This window comes from Myotis yumanensis, unplaced genomic scaffold, assembly GCF_028538775.1.
Source record: "Myotis yumanensis isolate MYYU_CA2020_CCGP unplaced genomic scaffold, mMyoYum1.0.hap1 SCAF_15, whole genome shotgun sequence".
In the NCBI taxonomy this organism is placed as follows: domain Eukaryota; kingdom Metazoa; phylum Chordata; class Mammalia; order Chiroptera; family Vespertilionidae; genus Myotis; species Myotis yumanensis.
In genome coordinates this window covers 50,529,567-50,549,294 of record NW_027223766.1, presented here as the reverse complement: position 1 = coordinate 50,549,294, position 19,728 = coordinate 50,529,567, and the positions used below count along the sequence as shown (strand labels likewise).

The 19,728-nt window shown below is 50.2% G+C and overlaps 1 protein-coding gene across 3 annotated transcripts in view; it reads left to right on the top strand.

The window, feature by feature from the left end:
* Positions 1–9,678: 9,678 nt before the first annotated feature.
* The window catches only part of DNAAF11 (dynein axonemal assembly factor 11), a 32,595-nt gene continuing 22,545 nt past the window's right edge, over positions 9,679–19,728 (top strand). For all 3 annotated transcript variants that reach the window (XR_011468213.1, XM_070392026.1, XM_070392027.1), the window contains exons 1-4: positions 9,679–9,762; positions 11,633–11,800; positions 15,558–15,635; positions 19,088–19,260. Coding sequence is in view for 2 of the 3 variants with exons in the window: in XM_070392026.1 (XP_070248127.1) it covers positions 9,753–9,762; positions 11,633–11,800; positions 15,558–15,635; positions 19,088–19,260 (429 nt within the window). In the remaining variant the exon portion in view is untranslated. The remainder of the gene's footprint in view (positions 9,763–11,632; positions 11,801–15,557; positions 15,636–19,087; positions 19,261–19,728) is intronic.

Sequence of the window (19,728 nt, the reverse complement as noted above, 5' to 3'; positions counted from 1 at the left end):
GTGGGGTGGGTGGGAACAAAGACTCATTTTCAATGAAAAAAAGTCAGTTTATAGTTCTGGCCGTGAGTGATCTGCTCGGGGGCAGAGAGCGAAACTCAGTGCCAGCGGCTCCATCTTTTTCTCCTTTTTTTTTTTTTTTTGTAAAAGGAAAAATTTAGGACCACATTTCCAGAGCCTTCTACCTTCCTCATCTTCCTTGATTTTTTCCCAGGTGGTCACATCCTTTGAACGCTAGCACAACAGTGGCCTGGGGCTGTGTCTCTCAGCCTCAACTTCCTCATCCATAAAATGGGATGAAAGTGCCCCCTGAGTCACGCATCCTTAGGAGAATTAAATGGGTCCGAGCAGCAAACTGAGAGCTCAGCACAGTGCTAGCCTCGGGGTAGGCTCTTCCTTGGGGGAAGCTGCCATATTACTGCTGTTGGCAGCAGCGGTGGTGGTGGTGGTGACATTGGTGGTAGTGGAAGCCGTTTTCCTGGTTTCTGGGACCATGTGGATTTTTTGGCTTCCAGGTGAGACGGCAGAAGGAAGAGACCAGCCGGGGGCGGAGGCTTGGCCAAGGCCGTGTCCATCCAGCGGAATAGATTCTTCCTCCGCTGCCGCACACGAGGCAGAGCGGACACAGACCACGTGGCTTTTGAAGTTAGACAGACAGAGGTCTGACTCGGCTGCCCCGCCACGTGGAGCTCTGTGATATTGGGCCCATCACTCAGCTCCTTTGAACCTCAAAAGTCCATGTCTTGCGATCGTCTCCAGAGTGGAGCATCGCCTTGTTGTCATGGAGAAGGTCAAAGAGGAGAGGGTGAGCAGACACAGTGGCATGAGAAAGGATTCACTTTAGAAATGACCAGCCTGCCTGGCCGGCGTGGCTCAGTGGTTGAGCATCGACCTATGAACCAGGAGGTCACGGTTGGATTCCCGGTCAGGGCACATGCCAGGGTTGCGGGCTCCATCCCCAGTAGGGTGCAAGCAGGAGGCAGCGGATCGATGATTCTCTCTCATCATTGATGTTTCTCTCTCTTTCTCTCCCTTCCTCTCTGAAATCAATAAAAATATATTTTAAAAATAATAGTAATACATAAAATAAAAAATAAAAATGACCAGCTTAACTTTCTGGATTTTGAAAGTGATTCGCCACTATTTCACTTAAATAAAAATAAGAAAATTCAAATAAGCAAAAGGGAAAAAAATGACCCAGGATCCCTCAATCCATGCCAACGTCTTGATGTTTATCCAAGAAAACTGTCTTCATGGTTGCAAGGTTGAGGAGATGTGAAAGCAGGCCACCCAGGGAGAAGGCCTTTGCACATGGATGCAGCCACCATCTGGGGTCAGTCGTGTGGCCACTGCCCTGCTGCAGGCAGAGGGCTCCGCAGGCCACAGGCCCAGCCCCCTGCTGTGACCTATTATAAGGGCAGCGCCATCAGCTGTCACCCTGGAGGCAAGTCCCCTCACTCCCCACCCCCGATGTGGAGGTCAACATGAGCACACGATTAAGTTTTAAAGAAGACCCTTTATCAAAAGGGAGGTGTGTCCAGTCTCTAGGGGTGTCCCTGCCTTTCTCCCTTCTGACTTGTGTTCAGCTCCTGCCCCCCTGTTAGCTCCAAGCTCCTTGTAGCTCAGGGCTCACAGTCTAATGAACAAGTAGACAAAGAGGCAGCGACGTCAGTGTGATGAGCAATCAATCAGACAGTGGGGAACTCCGGGTATGACTCTCGTTTTATAGTTGAGGGTCCCAGAGGGCCATGTGGTTGCCTGAGGTCAATTGTTAGCCCCTGGAGGAGCCCAAACTAGGGACCCGTGTCTGGCTCCAAGTCCAGAGCGTTTTTCCACTGGTAACCCCTGCCCACCTCAGGCTGTTGCCATGATTAATTATAAACCAGAAGCACATGCATTCAGTGTTCTGTATCCCAGGAAGTAGGGCAGGTGTCCTCCTAGCTTCCCGCGGCTACTTCTGGATCATTGTCCCTCCTTCTTCCCAGAAAACCTCTAGTTTTTGAGCTCATGCCATAGCTGGCGCCATCTGCAGCCATTTCTTGGTGCAGTCACCTTCTGACCCCTCATTCCTTGAAGACTTAGCAGCTCCCTCATGTCTCTCTTGCCCAGCACAACTTCTGTCAATCTTGGCGATTTCAATACACACACGATATCCCCTCAAACACTGACCACCCGGTGTCTTTCCTTCTCTTATTTTTTTTTTAAGCCCCAGGAAACCCCTAATCTACTTCCGGTCTCCACAGATTTGCCATCTCTAGACGCGTCATATAAATGAAATCATGTAATATGTGGCCTTCTGTGCCTGATTCTTTCACTTATCAGAAAGTTTTCAAGGCTCATCTATATTGTAGCATGAATCGCTACTCAGTTCTTTTCATGGCAGAATAATATTCCACTCCATGGACACGGTACATTTTGTGTATCCATTTGCCCATCGGTGGACATTCGGGCTGCTTCCACTCTTAGGCTGTGGTGAACAATGCTGCTATGAAATCCACTTACAAGTCTGTGTTTGAATTTCTCCTGGGTAGAAAACTAGAAATGGAATTGCTAGGTCGTATGGTAAATGTATAGCTAACATTTTAAGAAATTACTTTTCTTTTCTAAAGTAGCTTCACCATTTTCTATTCCCGCCGGCGGTAAGCGAGGGTTCCAGTTTATCCACATCCTCGCCATCACTTGGTCATGTCTGTCCCTTTTATGACAGCCATGCAGGCGGGGGAGTGAAGTGGTACCTACTGTTGTCTGGATTTGCAGTTCCCTGGTGGCTAGTGGTGTTGAGCATCTTTAATGTGCCTCTTGCCTGACAGTCACTTTCTTTAGGGCCTCTGTGCTTCTAACCTTGTCTTCCCCCTAAAATCACTCACACACACACACTTTCACAGTCAAACCCTGGCCCTTGTCATTCCCTCCGTCATCATCCCCATGCTGCACATTCCGCTCTAACCATCACCATCTTTCCAGCTCACTCCCTCTCCACCTCCGACAACTTCTCAACGTGATTGGGGTCAAATTCTATTGATCGAGACACCTTCTCACTGTCTCTCGGGCCCCAAACATGCCTTCATTTTTGTTCTCCGCCTTGGATTCCACGAGCTCTCGTTGAAGTCATTCCCCTGCATCGCCCTCTGGTCACTGTGCTTCCCTGGCAAAACCACAACTCCAGTTGCAGCCAATGCTACATCTATGCTCCAACATCACCCACACCGTGAACATGGCTTGAGAGAAAAACACACACAGTCAGGCCTTTCTTTAAACTCATGAGCACAAACCTCACGGTGTGTTGGGTGGTGCCTGCAACCCTCTTACCCCATCCTGTGTGCTCACCCTCCCATCACCCAGGGGACTATTTCATACCTTGTCCTTTCTCCTCAAACCTTCAGGAGATCCTTTCTGAGTCTTGTGCTTAGCTGATGTCCTTGCTTCCCATTCTGCTGAGAAAATAGAAACAATTATGAAGGCACAACTAGCCATGGGCACCCTATCTGTACACTCACAAGCATCTGTGCCTACTCTCATGCCTTCCGGTTCCGTAGATAGAAAGACCTTGCTGCTATCTAAGGCCAAGTCATGACCCATGACGGCCACCCACCCCCTCTTATCTGTCCATGGAAGTCACTGCAGGAATTGTCCTCTCTCACAGCGGCAGCCTGCCAACACCTGTAATAGCACTTTTCCTAATTAAGCCCTCTTTTGACTCCATATCCCTTACAATTATTCCCCTTGTCCATTGCCCTGCTCCCTGTGGCAGCAAATTCCCTCGATAGATTTGCCTTCTATAGTTTTGCTGTCCTCGAGTCTTCTCCTCCAAGTCTTTCTTGAACCTACTCCAGTCAGGATTTCGCCCCAACCATTCACAGCCACAGCCCCCGTCCAAGCTGCAGCACCCTTCAATGTTGCTAAATCCGATACCTAATTCTTAGGCCATCATTTGACTTGACATAGTTAGTCTCTCCCTCCTCCTTAAGGCACTTTTCTTACTTGGCTTTTCCTACGACGTCACTGATTTTGTCTCCGTTGCTAATTCTCCCACATCTTGCCAACTTTTAAATTGTGGAGTGTCCTCAGGCTTGGTCCCTGACCCTCTTATTGGTGGAAACTCAGTGGTCCCTCCCAGGCGCCTGAGCGTCAACGCCTCTGTAAACCGTGACCGCTCCTGCTGTTACTCCAGCCGCAACGTCCGCTCCACTTCCATGCACCCAGTCGCTCTCTCAGAGTGTCCAGGTGTCTAGAGCATAACAAGTCCATGTGGGAGCTCCTAGTTCCTGCCTCCTCCAAACCTGCCCCTCCGCTGACCTCACCATCTTAGTCAATGGAAATGACATTTCTTTCCCCCAGTTTTTCCAATAAAGAATTGGGGCCTGACCGGTGTGGCTCGGTGGTTGAGCGTCGACCTACGAACCAGAAGGTCACAGTTCGATTCCCAGTCAAGGGCACGTGCCCGGGTTTCGGGCTCGATCCCTCGTGTGGGGCGTGCAGGAGGCAGTCAATCAATGATTCTCTCTCATCATTGGTGTTTCTCTTTCTCTCTCCCTCTCCCTCTCCCTTCCTCTCTGACGTAAATAAATAAATAAGTTTATTTATTTATGATATAAAATAAAGAATTGGGGAGTCATCCTTAACTCCTATATTAGTTTGCTAGAGCTGCTATCACAGAGAGCCACAAACTGGGCGGCTTAAATGACAGAAACTTATTTTCTTGGAGTTCGGGAGGTGAGAAGTCTAAGCTCAAGGTGTCGGTAGACTTGGTTCCTTCTGAGAGCTGTCAGGGCAGGGGCTGGTCCGGGCTAGTGGATGGCCACCTTCTGTACCTGCCCGTGGCTATCTATCACTTGGACTCACCCCCATCTCCTTACCAGCTCCTCTAGCAGTGCTTGCCTCCCAGCTCTCCCTCAACATTTCCTCTTTGCTCGTCTGCCCCATCACCCTAGCAGCCTTTTTCTATTCCTTTCACAGACCTAGGTGCTCCCCAGTCTCAGAGCTCTTGCACCTTTTCTCCCCAGGGGGGAACAAAATCTCCCTTTAGCTCTCACCTAACTGCCTCCTTCTCGTGCTCAGGTCTCACCTTAAACGTGACCTACTCTGACGGCCCCGAGTCGCCCTCCTCCGAACTTCACCTATCAGCCCCATGTCCCTTTCATAGCACATTTCATCTGCAACCGCCTTATGTAGTATTCATGTGCTGACTTGTTTACCATCTGTCTCCTCCTATGAGTATGTAAGTTCTGGGGTGGTCAAAACCTCATCCGTCTTGGTCACTAGTCTATCCCCAACACTAGGGGCTCAATACATGTTTGGGGGGAGGGGAGGAGATAATGAGTAAATGGATTAATGGGCCTCTCTAATGCCCACCCAGGTTAGGGATCTTTGTCACATTCTTGAAACAATTATTTGGACACATACACATACACACATATGTTCAGGTAGATGAGAGGAGACAGAACAGGCAGGAGAAGACTACATTAAAAACAAGAGTTTGGGCCCTAGCCGGTTTGGCTCAGTGGATAGAGCATCGGCCTGCGGACTGAAGGGTCCCGGGTTCGATTCCGGTCCAGGGCATGTACCTTGGTTGCGGGCACATCCCCAGTAGGGACTGTGCAGGAGGCAGCTGATTGATGTTTCTAACTCTCTATCCCTCTTCCTTCCTCTCTGTAAAAAAGCAATAAAATATATTTTTTTAAAAAAGAATATGGCAAAGTTTAAATAAATAAATAAATAAATAAATAATAAAAACAGAGTTTGGAACAGACAGTGTCAGTCTCCTTTGTCCATGTAACCAAAGCCCTTAAAATATGACTTTCCTCTAAGCTGCAGTGGGAAGCCGTGGATCCCTCTCTGCCCTTGGACAAATGGTGGCCTGCCGAGCTGTGTGACACGGAAGGTGAAATCACTTTCAGCAGCTGCCACCAAACTTGATGGATGTGACAAAGCCTTTCCACAAAGCACATAAATCAAAGCAGATGACTGACAGCGAAGTAAACATTTTAGAACTAGAGTAATTAGGAATATATTAGCAATTAAAATAAACTTATTATCATTAGCAAAATTGGCAGCTACTTGCAATTTCCCCAGGGGCCTCCTTTCAAGTTTACCCTGGTAGATTATATTAAGGCAAGATTAATGTTTTTGTAGATACAGTTTTCATTTGTCTCAATTATTCCTCACAGTGCCTGATGTATGGGGAGACATTTGATAAATATTTGCTGATGGAAGGAAGGGTGGAAGGAAGGAAGGAAGGAAGGAAGGAAAGAGGGAAGGAAGAAAAGAGGGAAAGAAGGAGGAAAGTAGAAAGCAAGGTGGAAGGAAGGAAGAAAGTAAGGGAGGAAAGGAGGAAACAAGGAATGAACTGAAAGTCTAGAGGTGCCAGTAAACACGGGAGCTGTTAACCTGCCATAAAGTTGCAATGAGGAAATTGCTGAAGGAAAATTAATGGAATACAATGGAATTGTAACCACCGTGCTAATTACTCCTCATAAAAATATTAAAGTATATATAGTAATGAAGGTAATAAGAACCAAATAGCTTTCTAGGCCAATGTCCCTGGAGTTTATCCAGCGCAGAAGAAGTAGGAAGGCTACTTTGCTCCTGGAATTGCCGAACACCCTCTTCCAGATTTCCTTCTCCTGCGTATATGCACAAACACGTGGTCACAGTTCCCTCAGAAAGCACCACGCATCTTGTCATATTTCCAGGATTCCAAGAAGTGAGTCTCTTTTGAATAATGATTTGCATAAACAGACACACACCGGGACTCCTTCAACTGTCTCGGCCAGTTTGAGTGAAATGAGCTCAACTTGACTCAGAGCTGTCACGTTGTGTGATTGATTGCCCAATTTCCCTTCCTATCCCTGGACTGTAGCCACCACAGCTCATTGGTGCGCCTGTCCTTCATGCCCCATGGGTGCTCTGCTTCTGAGAAACACTGTGATGTTGGTGGGCAGAGGGCACGGCATAACCAGCCCAGCCTGGTCAGTGACACATTATTAAGTAAGGCTCCTGCTTTCCCTGATTCATCCATCACCCAAGGCTCCCCTCTGTCCCACCAGAGTGCTGGAACCATCTGTCGAGACCCTGTTCCTGGAAGGAGTTCTTAGCCTAGATTTGGGTGAAAAGGTCCCAAAGACACAGATGTGTCTGATGACCAGAGGATGGGGCACCCTTCCAGGGTAGCCTGCTACATCTCCTTAAACAATGGGCGCCTTCGTGATGATCCTACTGAAGTCATGAGACGTGGTCCTCTCCCAGGACAGCCACTATCCAAGAGAGACTGGCTCACCAACCCGTTCATTCAATCATTCAACTAACAGGTACTGGGCACCTAGTGAGTGTTGGGAATTGTGCTCAGATTCAGAGATGAAAAACAGACTCCCTTCCTGCCCTTATGTAGCTTTCAGCCTCGAAAATGATGCCGTATGGGATGCAGGTTAGGCCATAAAAGCCTGGATCCACTATCCTGGTGGTACAATCTCACTGGGCCTCCGTTTCCCTATCTGTAACATGCAGAGGATAACATTGCCCGTAGCCAAGGGTTGCTGTGAGAATTAATTAGCACCTCCAAGCACTTGGGCAGCCTTGAGCACAAATGCAGAATGACAGTTCCATTGCTTCCCTTGTGGAGGGACCAATAGAAGACCCCAGTTTCAAAGGCGCTAAGTTTTGCAGGAAGAATGCAAGGCCCCAAGGACCACTACAGAGTTTAAGAGTGAGGTTGAGAGCTCAAGAGTGAGTTTGTCTGAAGGGGAGGATAGAAGCTCCGAGTCAATATACCGGTCACCTGGGCTGCAATTGCTCTTGAGAACTTTCTGGAGTCCTAGGCTGTCTCCCTCTTTGGACCCCAGACCCTGAGATCCTTTATACTGGACCTCACTTCATGCCTCTGTCATCTTAGAAACTATCTTCTTATCTGGATACCCCCTAGGACCAGCTTCCTTCCAGCAGCCAGATCGTTTTAGCCTTGATGAACCCCTTACTGTCAAAATGCTCAAATTCATGCACAGGCATATTTGCTGCTCATGGCAGGCCATCTCCTCCAGGAGGAATCAGATACCAGCACACACAGCTGCCAGTGGCTTGGCCATACATGGTCTTCTGTGTGGTTACCTTCACGTGGAAATGGGTAAGCTTTAGCTCTGGAAGGTGGAGTCACCTGTCTGGTGCCACGCAAATGCCATGCAATAATAAATCTGTGGGTTGGAACTGGTTGTCCAAAGCCAGAGGTCAGACTCTTCACCCCACACCACCCTCCTTCCAAAACATGGTGAAATGATGGTGGATATCACCTCCATTTATAGTTTGAGTGGCTTTTGGGCACCTCCTTAGAACTCCACTGAAACCCCACTGTTCCATTCCGCTCCTTTGGCCTGGAATCTAACACCTCCACTACCCTGATTAATTTCTCAGATTTATGTTCCAGAACCCCCTCTATGCAGTCATCTCCACTGCCACACGGACTAGTCCCTACACCACTCCCCCTGCTTTGGCTTTCCTGCCGCTCTGACTAGATCCATGCGCTTGCCTCCATCCTGCAAACCCTAATGACTGCCCACGACTAACCATGAACACTCAAAAGTGCTCTATGAATCTTTTCTGCAAATGCAAACATCATACACATATCAAGGCAATACTATGACTGGGATGGGAGGGGGCTTCTGTTTTAATCGTTTACATGTTGCCTTTTGTTGTTGCTGCAAATGGGGTAGATAGAGGGTAATAATTTTCTAATAATAACACATTAAAAATAAAACAACTTTTGGGAGGCGTAAGACATCCAAACATCTGAGGGCAAATGAGCGTCCCTGGTCCAGAATTGGGGGACAGTGTATGGGGCACTTTAGGAGAGAGGCTTGGGTTACTGGGAGGTGAGTGCGAGCCACAGCAGGTAGACTTCCTACCCTTTACCATTAAGACAGTGGTGTGTAGGGAGAGTTGACGGAGGGGTAGTGGGTGGTGTTTTATTTTTTTTTAATTTATTTTTTAAAAATCTTAATTGTTGAAAGTAGTCCTTATGTCCCCTCCCCCCTCCCATTGACCTCTTCTCGCCCCTCCCTGCCCCTCTACCCCCAGGCCTTCATAATGGGTGGTGTTTTTAGAAAACTTTTTAGTAGGAAACTGACTAGTGTTGGGCTGTGACTTTAAAGAGACGACAAGGAACCTTTATACTGAGCCGCTGTTTTTCCCAAGTGTCTCTCATTCACTCACACTATCTCATTCAAGCTTCCCTGGGACCCTTGCGGTCATTATCGTTACTGATCGTACAGAGGGAGAAACCGAGGCTCAGGAAGCTAAGGTCACACCGCCAGTATGTGGAGTGGAGCCCAAATCCAGATCGCCTGGCTCCGGAAGGTGTGCGATAAAATACAAAAAGATAAAAGGGTAGAGGGCAGGCCGGGAGGCACGCCCAGCAGGCGGATCCCATCAGGAACTGAGGGCCCCTGTGGTTCTGGGTTGATCTGGCCAGGGCCTTGTGGGAGGGGATCAGTCTGTGGCAGGTCGAGGGCGGGGCGGGGAAGAGGCAAGGTTTGGGGTGGGGACAGCCCCGTCTCCTCCCGGGAGCCCCTCCATCGCGGGTCTCACCTCTCGGCTCCTCCCGCGCTCAGGAAACGCGGCGCCGCCTGGCCCGGCGCGGCCGCCGTAGAGTCCCCGTTGCCATGGTTCCCAGGGCAGGTGTGGTCGCGCAGAGCCGCTACCGGGAAGCGTGAGCGGAGTCCGCAGGACTCTGGGTCCGGTTTCAGGGCCCACGAACCCGCAGAGGCACCATGGGCCGGAGTAAGCGCCCCTTCCTCTCCCACCTTCGCTCTCGATGGTCCCCTTTCCTGGCATCGGCCCGGGTCCACTAGGACCCTCGGCGCCAGCTTCGGACCAGCGCTGTCCCTTCCCGCCCGCGGACCCGAGCCCAGCTCGGCAAATCCCGCCCCTTGGCCCTGGGCAGACCCAGCTGTGCCAGGCCCTCCTCCGACCCGCCGGGCAGCCTGGCCCTTGAGGGGCTCGGGGTCCTCCTCTATGAAGTGGGGTGCGCGAGGGGGTGGCTGGAAGGCGCAGTGAGTGCTGGGGTCAGACACACCGGTCGGGCCTGCGCGCGGCCTTTCTTGCTGTCTGGTCCCGGGCTCCTCACTGTCCCCGAGCCTCAGCCTTCAGACCCTTGGCAAGGCAGTGTGCCTAGTGGCCCAGGGACCGAACCAGCCGGGACACCATGCCTGTCTGCAAGCTGGCCTACCTCCTAGCAGGGGCCTCCGGGGACAGAGGAGCGCCCCAGGCCATGGGCGCCCAGCAAGCCCGGGTGGCCGGCTGCCAGTTAGCCTCTTCCTCCCAGCCACGTGTGCAGTCATCTCTGCCTGTTGGTGGAGCCAAAGCTTAGGGCGGCAGGCACGTTCCCCTTCGTGGTATCTCTCTCCCCACCTCTCCCTTTCCCTTGTCTTTCTTCCAAAGAACGGACATGGCAAGCCACTCCTGTCACCAGAAGTAGCGGAGGGTTCAGCTAATTTGATGATCTCTTGGGGTGAACATGGAATATTTTCACATTCCTAAAATGTAAGGATCAAATGGATTAATAATTTGATTGATTGATTGATTGATTGATTTGAGAGAGGGAGGGGGAGGGAGAGAAAGAGAGGAACATCAATTTGTTGTTCCACTTATTCATGCATTCCTTGGTTGATTCTTGTATGTGCCCTGATGGGTGATTAAACCCACCACCTTGGCGTATCAGGACGATGCTCTAACCAACTGAGGTACCCAACCAGGGCTTGGATTAATAATTTTTAACAGCCCTGGAAATGCCGGGTTTCTCCATTGTCAATGTCCCCTCGACTTTAGTGTATCTTATGAAGATGACTTGTGGGCCCCAGGGTACCGTCTCCAGTCCCTTGGTGCCGCCGTCAGGCCAGCCCCGTGCTACCCATCCCCGGCCAGGAGACTCTTGTGCCCCTCCTCCTCTGAGCGGCTCCTGTCGTTCCTCCTGGGAACAGACCGTGTGGAGGTTGCTTTATAAGATCGAGATGCAAACTCCGGGTGTCCCTCTCTCCTCTGCAGCTTTCGTGACACTAATGCTGACCAGGTGAGTGAATGAATGGCTGCACCTTTCCTCACGGCTGCCCTTGGTCAGCCCCACTGTGCCTCTCAGTGGCCAGTTACTCTGTCTTGGTTTACCTCCACGGTCTCACCCAGTTTGACCACGAGATGCCATGGCCACAAGCCCATAGTCCTCACCCATCAACTCTGTCTGCATCCACACTGCACAATGTGTGTAGCCCGGCTGGTGTGGCTCAGTGGTTGAGCATCAACCTATGAACCAGGAGGTCACGGTTGGATTCCCGGTCAGGGCACATGCCGGGGTTGCGGGCTCCATCAATCAATGATTCTCTCTCATCACTGATGTTTCTCTCTCTCCCTCTCCCTTCCTCTCTGAAGTCAATAATATATATATTTAAAAATGTGTGTATACCCTGCGCAAAAGAGGCAAAACTATGTGGTCCTGTCCCTTCCCTCTGCCCCACGGTGGGTCAGAACCTCCAGCAGGGGGCGGCACTGCTCCGAGCTCTTTGATCTATCTGCAAGGAAAGACCCATAGGGCAGTCATGTCATCGCCCGATGATGAACACGAGGGCGGATGTGTGACTTGTGACAAATGTCCTTGCAGTCACGGAAGACCTGATTCGACGGAATGCCGAGCACAACGAGTGTGTGATATTTTCCCTGGAGGAGCTCTCCTTGCACCAGCAAGAAATAGAGAGGCTGGAGCACATCGACAAATGGTGCCGCGATTTAAAGATCCTCTACCTTCAAAACAATCTCATCGGGAAGATCGGTAAGTTCCCAGGACTTTATGCTCATGGTTTCTGGAGCCCCCGGAATGGGAGAACTGTGGACAAGACAGTGTTCCCGTAGAGCAGCGGTTCTCAACCTGTGGGTCAAGACCCTTTTAGGGTCGAACCACCCTTTCACAGGGGTCGCCTAAGACCATCTGAAAACACATATATAATTACATATTGTTTTTGTGATTAATCACTATGTTTTAATTATGTTCAATGTGTCACAATGAAATTGGGGGTCGCGGCATTAGGAAGGTTGAGAACCACTGCCATAGAGGAAGACAGCAGCTAAGAAAGAATTTCTTGGGGGAGTGGACACAGCCATGGCAGCCAGCAGTCACAAGGGGTGTAAGGACGACGTGAAAGGATGCTCGGAGCCTGTGCTCACTGGGTGGGTGACGCCTGCTCGCACGATTCCTACTGTCAGGTACCCAGGGCGCCCGGGCCAGCGCATGAAGGTCGGAGCAGAAGGGAGGACCAGCCAGAGCTGGAGGGCAAGGGGTGGGTCAGGGTTGATGAGGCAGAGTGAGCACCAACCCCTGTGGTGCTGGCCTGGAACCAGAGGTCAGCCCTTGAGGTTAGGTTTTTAACTCCTCGTGGTGATGTGCGAGTGCCCTCAACAAGGGTGTTCGGCCAAGTCTGCAGGCATTTCTGGTTGTCACCAGTGTGCGTGGGTGTTGGGTGGTGTGCAGGGGCCAGGGTGGCACCCTCACACGAGAAGTTCCCAGGCTTTTGTGTGTGTGTGTGTGTGTGTGTGTGCGCGCGCGCGCGCGCGCTGTGCTGAGAGCCAGAAACCTGGGGTGCGCTTGCCTCTCGTTGGCTGGGTAACTCCCAGTTGGCTCTAAATTTGCAAAAACCTAGAATTTGCATCATCTCTTTGAAGATGTATTAGGATTCTTCCTATTTCTTCAGAACGTGATTTCCAGCATCTTGGACTTTTCCAGAAATGGGAACCTTGGCACACTGTTCAATGAAGAGGTCGATCTGACCACCCGCAGCTTTCACGCATGGGCATTAAAGGGCCATTCTGACCCGGCCGCTCTGACAGAGTCCCTGCATTTTTCAATCTGCACAGCTGGTCCCTCACAATGACGGCCGAGAGCGTAGATTTCAGTCCTTTTCAGAGCTGTGAGAAGGCTTACATTTTGGCTTCCACAGTATTCCGAAATTACACAGCCTTTTACACGTTAACAATGGGAGTTTTCAGAGGCGCTCAGGCACGCCTGTAGCTGGGAAAAGGATCTCTCTTGGATTCCACTTGCTCTTGTGCCCTGGGGGTGGAAGTTTGCCTTCCTGAGCTCCGCCCCTCACTGGAGATGCAGATGAGCTTGGGGGGAAGGCTCTGCTAGTTGTCGGTCCAGCTGTGAGCTGAGGACCCTCTGGGTTCCTGTTAAAGTGGGGCTCAGAACCTGGGCGGTGGGCTCCCAGAATCTGCATTTGTAATGACTTTCCGATGAGCCTCAGGCGAGCCCAGAGCTGCTTGAATTGGGGCAGGAGGGGGCTGGTCATGGCAGCTGGTGGCAGCTTGCTCCGGGATGGCTTGGGCTAGGATGCTCAGACCCCTCCCTGCCCCGCCGGAGGCTCTAGGCATTGGTACTTATGAGCCTCTCTTTCCCTGACCCCTTCGGCCCATTGGTCCTGAATTCATTCAGCACAACCTTCCCCAACACATCTGACCTATGTTTTCTCTGCCCGATGACTCTTAGTATTGAAGAGGTAATGCATATAACACGTGTGGGAAGAGGAGGTACGTATTTGATTGCGGGCTGGCGATGCTATGTGTTAACTTCAGGTGTTTCTGTTTGGGATGCAGAGCAGACGCTCTTATCTGTCAGAACCCTTGTCACGTGGCGCTCTGCATGTCCTTTGAGTCTCAAATGCTCAGGCGTTGCCTGGAGTGCCTTTGCCGAGCCTTGGTACCGCTTAGGGTAACAGAACTGCTGAGAGCACTTGAGTAATTTTTTCTGAAGTTCTCATTTTGAAAAATGAGTCAACTGAGGCTTAAAGATGGAAACTGCTATCCTTGGGTCTGTGATAACATGTATGATATTTTGTAAATGTCAAAATGAAATGGGACGACAAGGGTGATGGTTGTAAGTCATCACATTTGATCTCTCTTTTTTTTTTAAATATATATTTTATTGATTTTTTACAGAGAGGAAGGGAGAGAGATAGAGAATTAGAAACATCGATGAGAGAGAAACATCGACCAGCTGCCTCCTGCACATCTCCCACTGGAAATGTGCCCGCAACCCAGGTACATGCCCTTGACCGGAATCGAACCTGGGACCCTTCAGTCCACAGGCCGACGCTCTATCCACTGAGCCAAACCGGTTTTGGCCACATTTGATCTCTTACTGCCCCTGAAACCCGGACGGGGGAAGCAGTCCCTCAGCGGGGCTGCCCAACCACACCCTTCTCCGGGGGTGGGGGTGGGTTTCACATCCGTGGGGTCTGAGGAAGGACTGTTCTTTCAAGGCGCAGTGAGCGCAGTGACTCGCCGCCACGCTCTGGAGTCAGATTTCCTGGCTCTGCCGCTTGACCCGGGACCCGTGGATTGAGGCTTCATGCCTGGGTATTCTCCTTGAGAAAGGGAGAGGATGACAGGGTTTTCACCGCGCAGGGTCATTTTGAGGATTAGTGGCATCATGTATGCAGCATGCTGAGAAAATCCCGTGGCGTGTAAGAGCACTCAGCAGTGTTAGCCCTGGTGGTATTAGCTGCCTGCAAAGGCCATTGACTTCTTGACTTACTCATGGTGGTTGCTTTGCCCACATAGGCTTTCTTTCTTTCCTTTTCTTTACAATATATTTTTATTTATTTCAGAGAGGAGAGGAAAGGGAGAGAGAGAGAGAGAGAGAGAGAGAGAAACATCAGTGATGAGAGAGAATCATGGATCAGCCACCTCCTGCACGCCCCCTCCTGGGGAGCAACCCTGCAACCCAGGCACATGCCCTGACCAGGAATTAAACTGTGACCTCCTGGTTCATAGGTTGACTCTCAATCACAGAGTCCACACAGGCCGGGCTATGTAGTCTTTCGTGTTCATTAAAAGCGATGGTCCTGTGTCAGGGTGATGTGGGCTCCAAGGAAAGGAAGATCCAACTCGGTCTGGCTTTCCAGGAAGGAGACCTAGTGTCGGACCCAGCGATGCGTAGAGGTAGGCAGGCTCCACCTCGTGGTTGGCTGACTCCTTCTTCTGCTGCAGCAGCCACAGTGGGCTTCATCCTGGACCTGGTCCCCTCCTGGTTGCAAGCTGACTTGAGTATCAATAGGGGATCACACTTCCTCCTTTGTAAACATCCAGCAGAAAAAGAGAAAGGAACTCCCCAAGCATGGAATACAGAGCTTCCCCTTCCATCTGGTCGAGAGCACTTGGCCTGCGTGCCCTCCCCCGCATCACGCCGTTGCCAGGAGACTGCCATGGGCTGGTTGACTTACACCTGGGACCTTGAGTCCTCACTAGCATGGGACGTGGGGTTGCCATGCACCGGCCCAGTTAGGCTAAGCCTAACCCCTGGAGTCGGGGCCGGGTAGAGATGTGAGCAGAGCTGGCTTCCATGAGAAAGGATGGAGGGCGAAACGGATGTTGCGTTGCCAACCCACAGTGTGTGGGGTACAGGTGTGGATCTGAAAGACCGACATGGTTTTGATAGCTATAATAATTCTTCGATTCTCTTTACCGTCTTCACAATAGATTATACAAATATGTCTTTGATCTTGAAGGTTAATTACATTCTTTGTGTATTTCAGAAAATGTCAGCAAACTCAAGAAACTCGAATATTTGAATTTAGCTTTAAACAACATTGAAAAAATTGAAAATCTGGAAGGTAAGACTTTCCTTCTTATTTTTGCGAATTAAAATGGAGACTTAAGATTCGATTTAAACAGTATTGCTTAAACACTATATCCTCCCATTTGTGGGGTTTCTTGTCAACTTTCTTGATGGCGTCCTTTAGAGCACAATTACTCTTTTTAACCAATAGCTTTATTGAGGAATAATTGACCTGCAAAAACCTGCACATGTTTAAGGCATGCAATTTGATGACTTTGGACATATGCACACATGTGTGAGACCATCACCACAATCAAAGGTAATAGACATACCCATCACCTCTGTATTATCTGATCTCCCCTCAAACTTCTTTTAAATATGTTTTGGTTGCACTGACTAGATCGATCCTCCATGCCTTTTAACCTACAGTCCTTATTTAACCCGCCTTGTCTTGTTCTGCAAGGGAAGGTTTCCTGTTTTACTCTGCAGGCTGCTGTTTTGCACTGTTTTTTTTTCCTAAGTGTCTGTTAATCATCTGAAAGGATTTGGTTGACTCGGTGGCTGGCAGGGCTCCTCTGCCCTTGTGAGGTTGGGATCCCAGGTCCAGCCTCTGGCCTGGCTGGCGGGGCTGCTGCGGGCTGTGGAAGTGGTCAGGGGCGGGCGCAGTGGCAAGCACTCCTGCTCCCATCTGCCAGGAGCTAACATTAGGAGGGTTTTACTTAAGTGAGGGTCGCATTTAGCCTCTTCACCTCCTGGTGCGGAAATTGACATACATATTCATCATGCATTTAAGATTTCATCCTCAAAGCCTAGAATGTCATCACTACCAAAGACCCAAGGCCAGATCAGTGCTGGCCTTGACATGGTCCTTCCCGTGTCCGGCGTTTTTCTGCGGTAGAAATGGAGTCATTGCTCTCCCAGCTACCACTCTGCAGCCCTGTGACCGTGTCCCCCTGTGAGCCAAAGGCATGACACACTAATCAGGGTCCATGTTTTGTAAATATCAATCTAAGCTTCCAGAGGACTGATTAAAACGCTCACTCTCAGTGGGCGTGGCCACGGCTCATTATTTTTAGGGAAGGATCTGGAAGGACAGGGACAATTCTATTTTTGCTGCATGGTTGGTCATCCACCACTGGAGGGCAGCATCGTCACTGTTGTCTTTGGGGGCCTTGGGAACCAGGATCCACCTGGGGCTTGTTACCTGGATGCCTCTTCCTGTGGCGCCCCCCTCCCCGCTCTGATACGGATGCACCGGGCCAGGGTGGTTTGAGGATATGTATGGAGGGACGGGCGGCTTGTCTGCTGGCAAGTATGCACTTTATATTTCATTTTAAAGGTGAGAGAGGAGGAAGATGTATATATGCACTCAGCCCACCCATGAGTAAATCTGAATATAATTTTAAACACAAGTTGCATTTCTGTTTGTTTTGCTGGCCTGGAAAAAAAATAGCTAGCATCCTTTTTTCCTTTTTCCCTGTTGTGGGATCCCTGGGATAGGATAAAGTACCTTCTTTTTCCATCCCTCCTCCTCACCCACCCTGACCTGGAGGTGGGGTGCCTAACAGTCCGAGCTTTCGCCCTTGGGCAGTCAGCGTGGTTGATTTCAGTGACCTTCAGACCCCTGTGGGTCATCAAAGAGCCGGAGACCAGGGTGGGACTCAGTGAAGGAAAGGAACACTAACTCCAACGAGGAGGCATTCTCAAGCCTGGCTCGTTCAGCAGGAATCGTTCTGTAAGATGGCACATGTGGCTGGATTGCTAATGTGTGGGCTGAGCAGAAGGAAAATGAAGAATCCGCCACTCCGAACAATATGATGGCCATGTGGAGGGTCCTTCATCTCCAACTCTACAGCGAAACCCAACAACATATGAATTCTTAAACCCGTTGGAGTCTTTCAAATGTCAGGCTGCTCTTACATGAAAGAGAAACAGCATGGAAATGGCTCCCAGAATCTGTCATGGTAACTGGGAAATACCGGGAACCTGGGTCTGAACTGAGATTGCCCCAAATGTGTCTCCCACGTTTCATAAACGCCAGCTGACATTTCTTCCCAACACAGAGCAAACATGCCGACGTGGAGACGCAACCTTAATTGTATTTATAGACACGTGCAGTTTCGTGTTCACTCTTCATCTAAGTGGCCGAGCCCACAGTTTTATAATTTAATGACTGAATTACCAAGCATATTGACGTGTTTCAAATACTCCTTACTGTGTGGTGCCTGAGGTGTTTTTCATTATGTTTGCCATTCTGAACAGAGCTGTTCTGATCAGCTTTGTACAATCACCTGTTCTCAATTGATGTATCCAAGTGAAATTCTGGACCCACGGGAAAACATTTAAAAACCTGTATTATGTATTGTCAGATTGAATGCTGGAAAGTATAATTATAGTCTTATAAGCTTCACAATCTTATTTAAAATTTTGTCTCTATTGTTGCTAGTTTAATAGAAATAACGACTTTGTTGTCCTTTTTCATATATATGATTGCTTTTCATATATATGATGCTTTTGAAGATGTGACGTCACGAATTGCCATCATCTGTGTAGCAAAATCTAGAATATATAACAGTGTTTATTTGTTCTTGTACATTTTGTTTTTGTTTTTAATCCTCACCGAGGATATATTCTAGAGAGAGTGGAAGAGAGAGGGAAAGACAGAGAGAAACAGCGATGTGAGAGAAACCCATCGATTGGTTGCCTCCTGCACATGCCCCACCCGACCAGGGCCCAGATATGTGCCCGACCAGAATCGAACCCGGGACCCTTTGGTCCGCAGGCCAACACTGTATCCACTGAACCAAACCGGCTAGGGCTGTTTTTGTGCATTTTGGATAGACATCTTTTTACTGACTAATATGTCTACTGTAGTAATAAATTCACAGTTTAAAAAGTCAAAGCGAAGCGCGCTCTATTTTTTTGGAAAACGTGGGTCTTCATTTTGCCCTCAGACCCCTGAGCCCTGCTCCTGGGGGTGACTAGCCTCAGCGCCCCTCTGCTCTGGCACGGTTCCAGACAGTGTGCTCGGACTGTGCGGTATCTGCGGCCCTCGCTGTTCTCAGTGGGGGCCTCATCCTTTGACGTCCTGATGAGCAGGATGCAGGCTTCGCTCTCACCCCACCCCCAGGGTTCTCCATCCCTTCTCTCCCTCCCGCCCCGCTTCTATTGTCTCTCACATGTGGGATATCGTAATGAGACCTGGGCTATGGTGCCTGGGGTTTTGAATACACACGAATCATTTCATACCATCTTCCCAGCAACCTCTGCACTGGGTACCAACGCCATTCTGATTCTACACACGAGGAAGCCCAGGCTGGTAACTTCCCAAGGTCTCAGTGCGAGGCTGTGACGGGGTGGGATCTGGTCAGCAGTGCGATTCACCAGCAGACCTCCTACACTGTGGCTACTGCTACTTGTGTGAACTGTGACCGGCAGTTCATGGTGATGGCCCTCACATTTTATGACCGATGCGATGTGTATCTTTGCTTTCATTTCTCTCACCAGGATGTGAGAGGCTGACGAAACTTGACCTGACAGTAAATTTCATCGGGGAGCTGAGCAGCGTGGAGACCCTTCGGGGCAACATCCACCTGCGGGAGCTCTTTCTCGTGGGGAACCCGTGTGCCGACTTCGACGGCTACCGGCAGTTCGTGGTGGCGACTCTCCGGCAGCTAAAGGTAAGCTCGCTCCAGGGACGCAGAAATCACGGAGAACATGCAAACGAGCTGCTACAGTTCTCCCGCCTCAGAGAACGACACATCCCAGAAAACCAAAACCAGTTCCTGACTTACTAAGCCGTTAAAGGCATTGGGCTGAGGTTCTGGGTTAACAGGACACATGTCTCACGGAGAATTTCCTTGAGGACGAGAATGAGTGACTCGGGTCATTGAATCTGGAATGTTTAGAATAAGTGAGACATTGGCTGATGGTCATTGTCCAGAGACTCAGAGAGAACACACCGGTGGGAGCAGCGTGTCCGAGGGATGGGTCCTGTGGCATCACCTGGGAGCCACGTCCCGGGGAAGGTGCGGGCGTCCCTGCTGAGCCCGCCTCCGTGTGGCAGGGGACCCGCTGGAAGGGTGAGCGCCATCGGGTGGGTGCCCGAGACCTAGGCCCCGGCTGCTCTAGGTGCTTTAGGCTCCGCT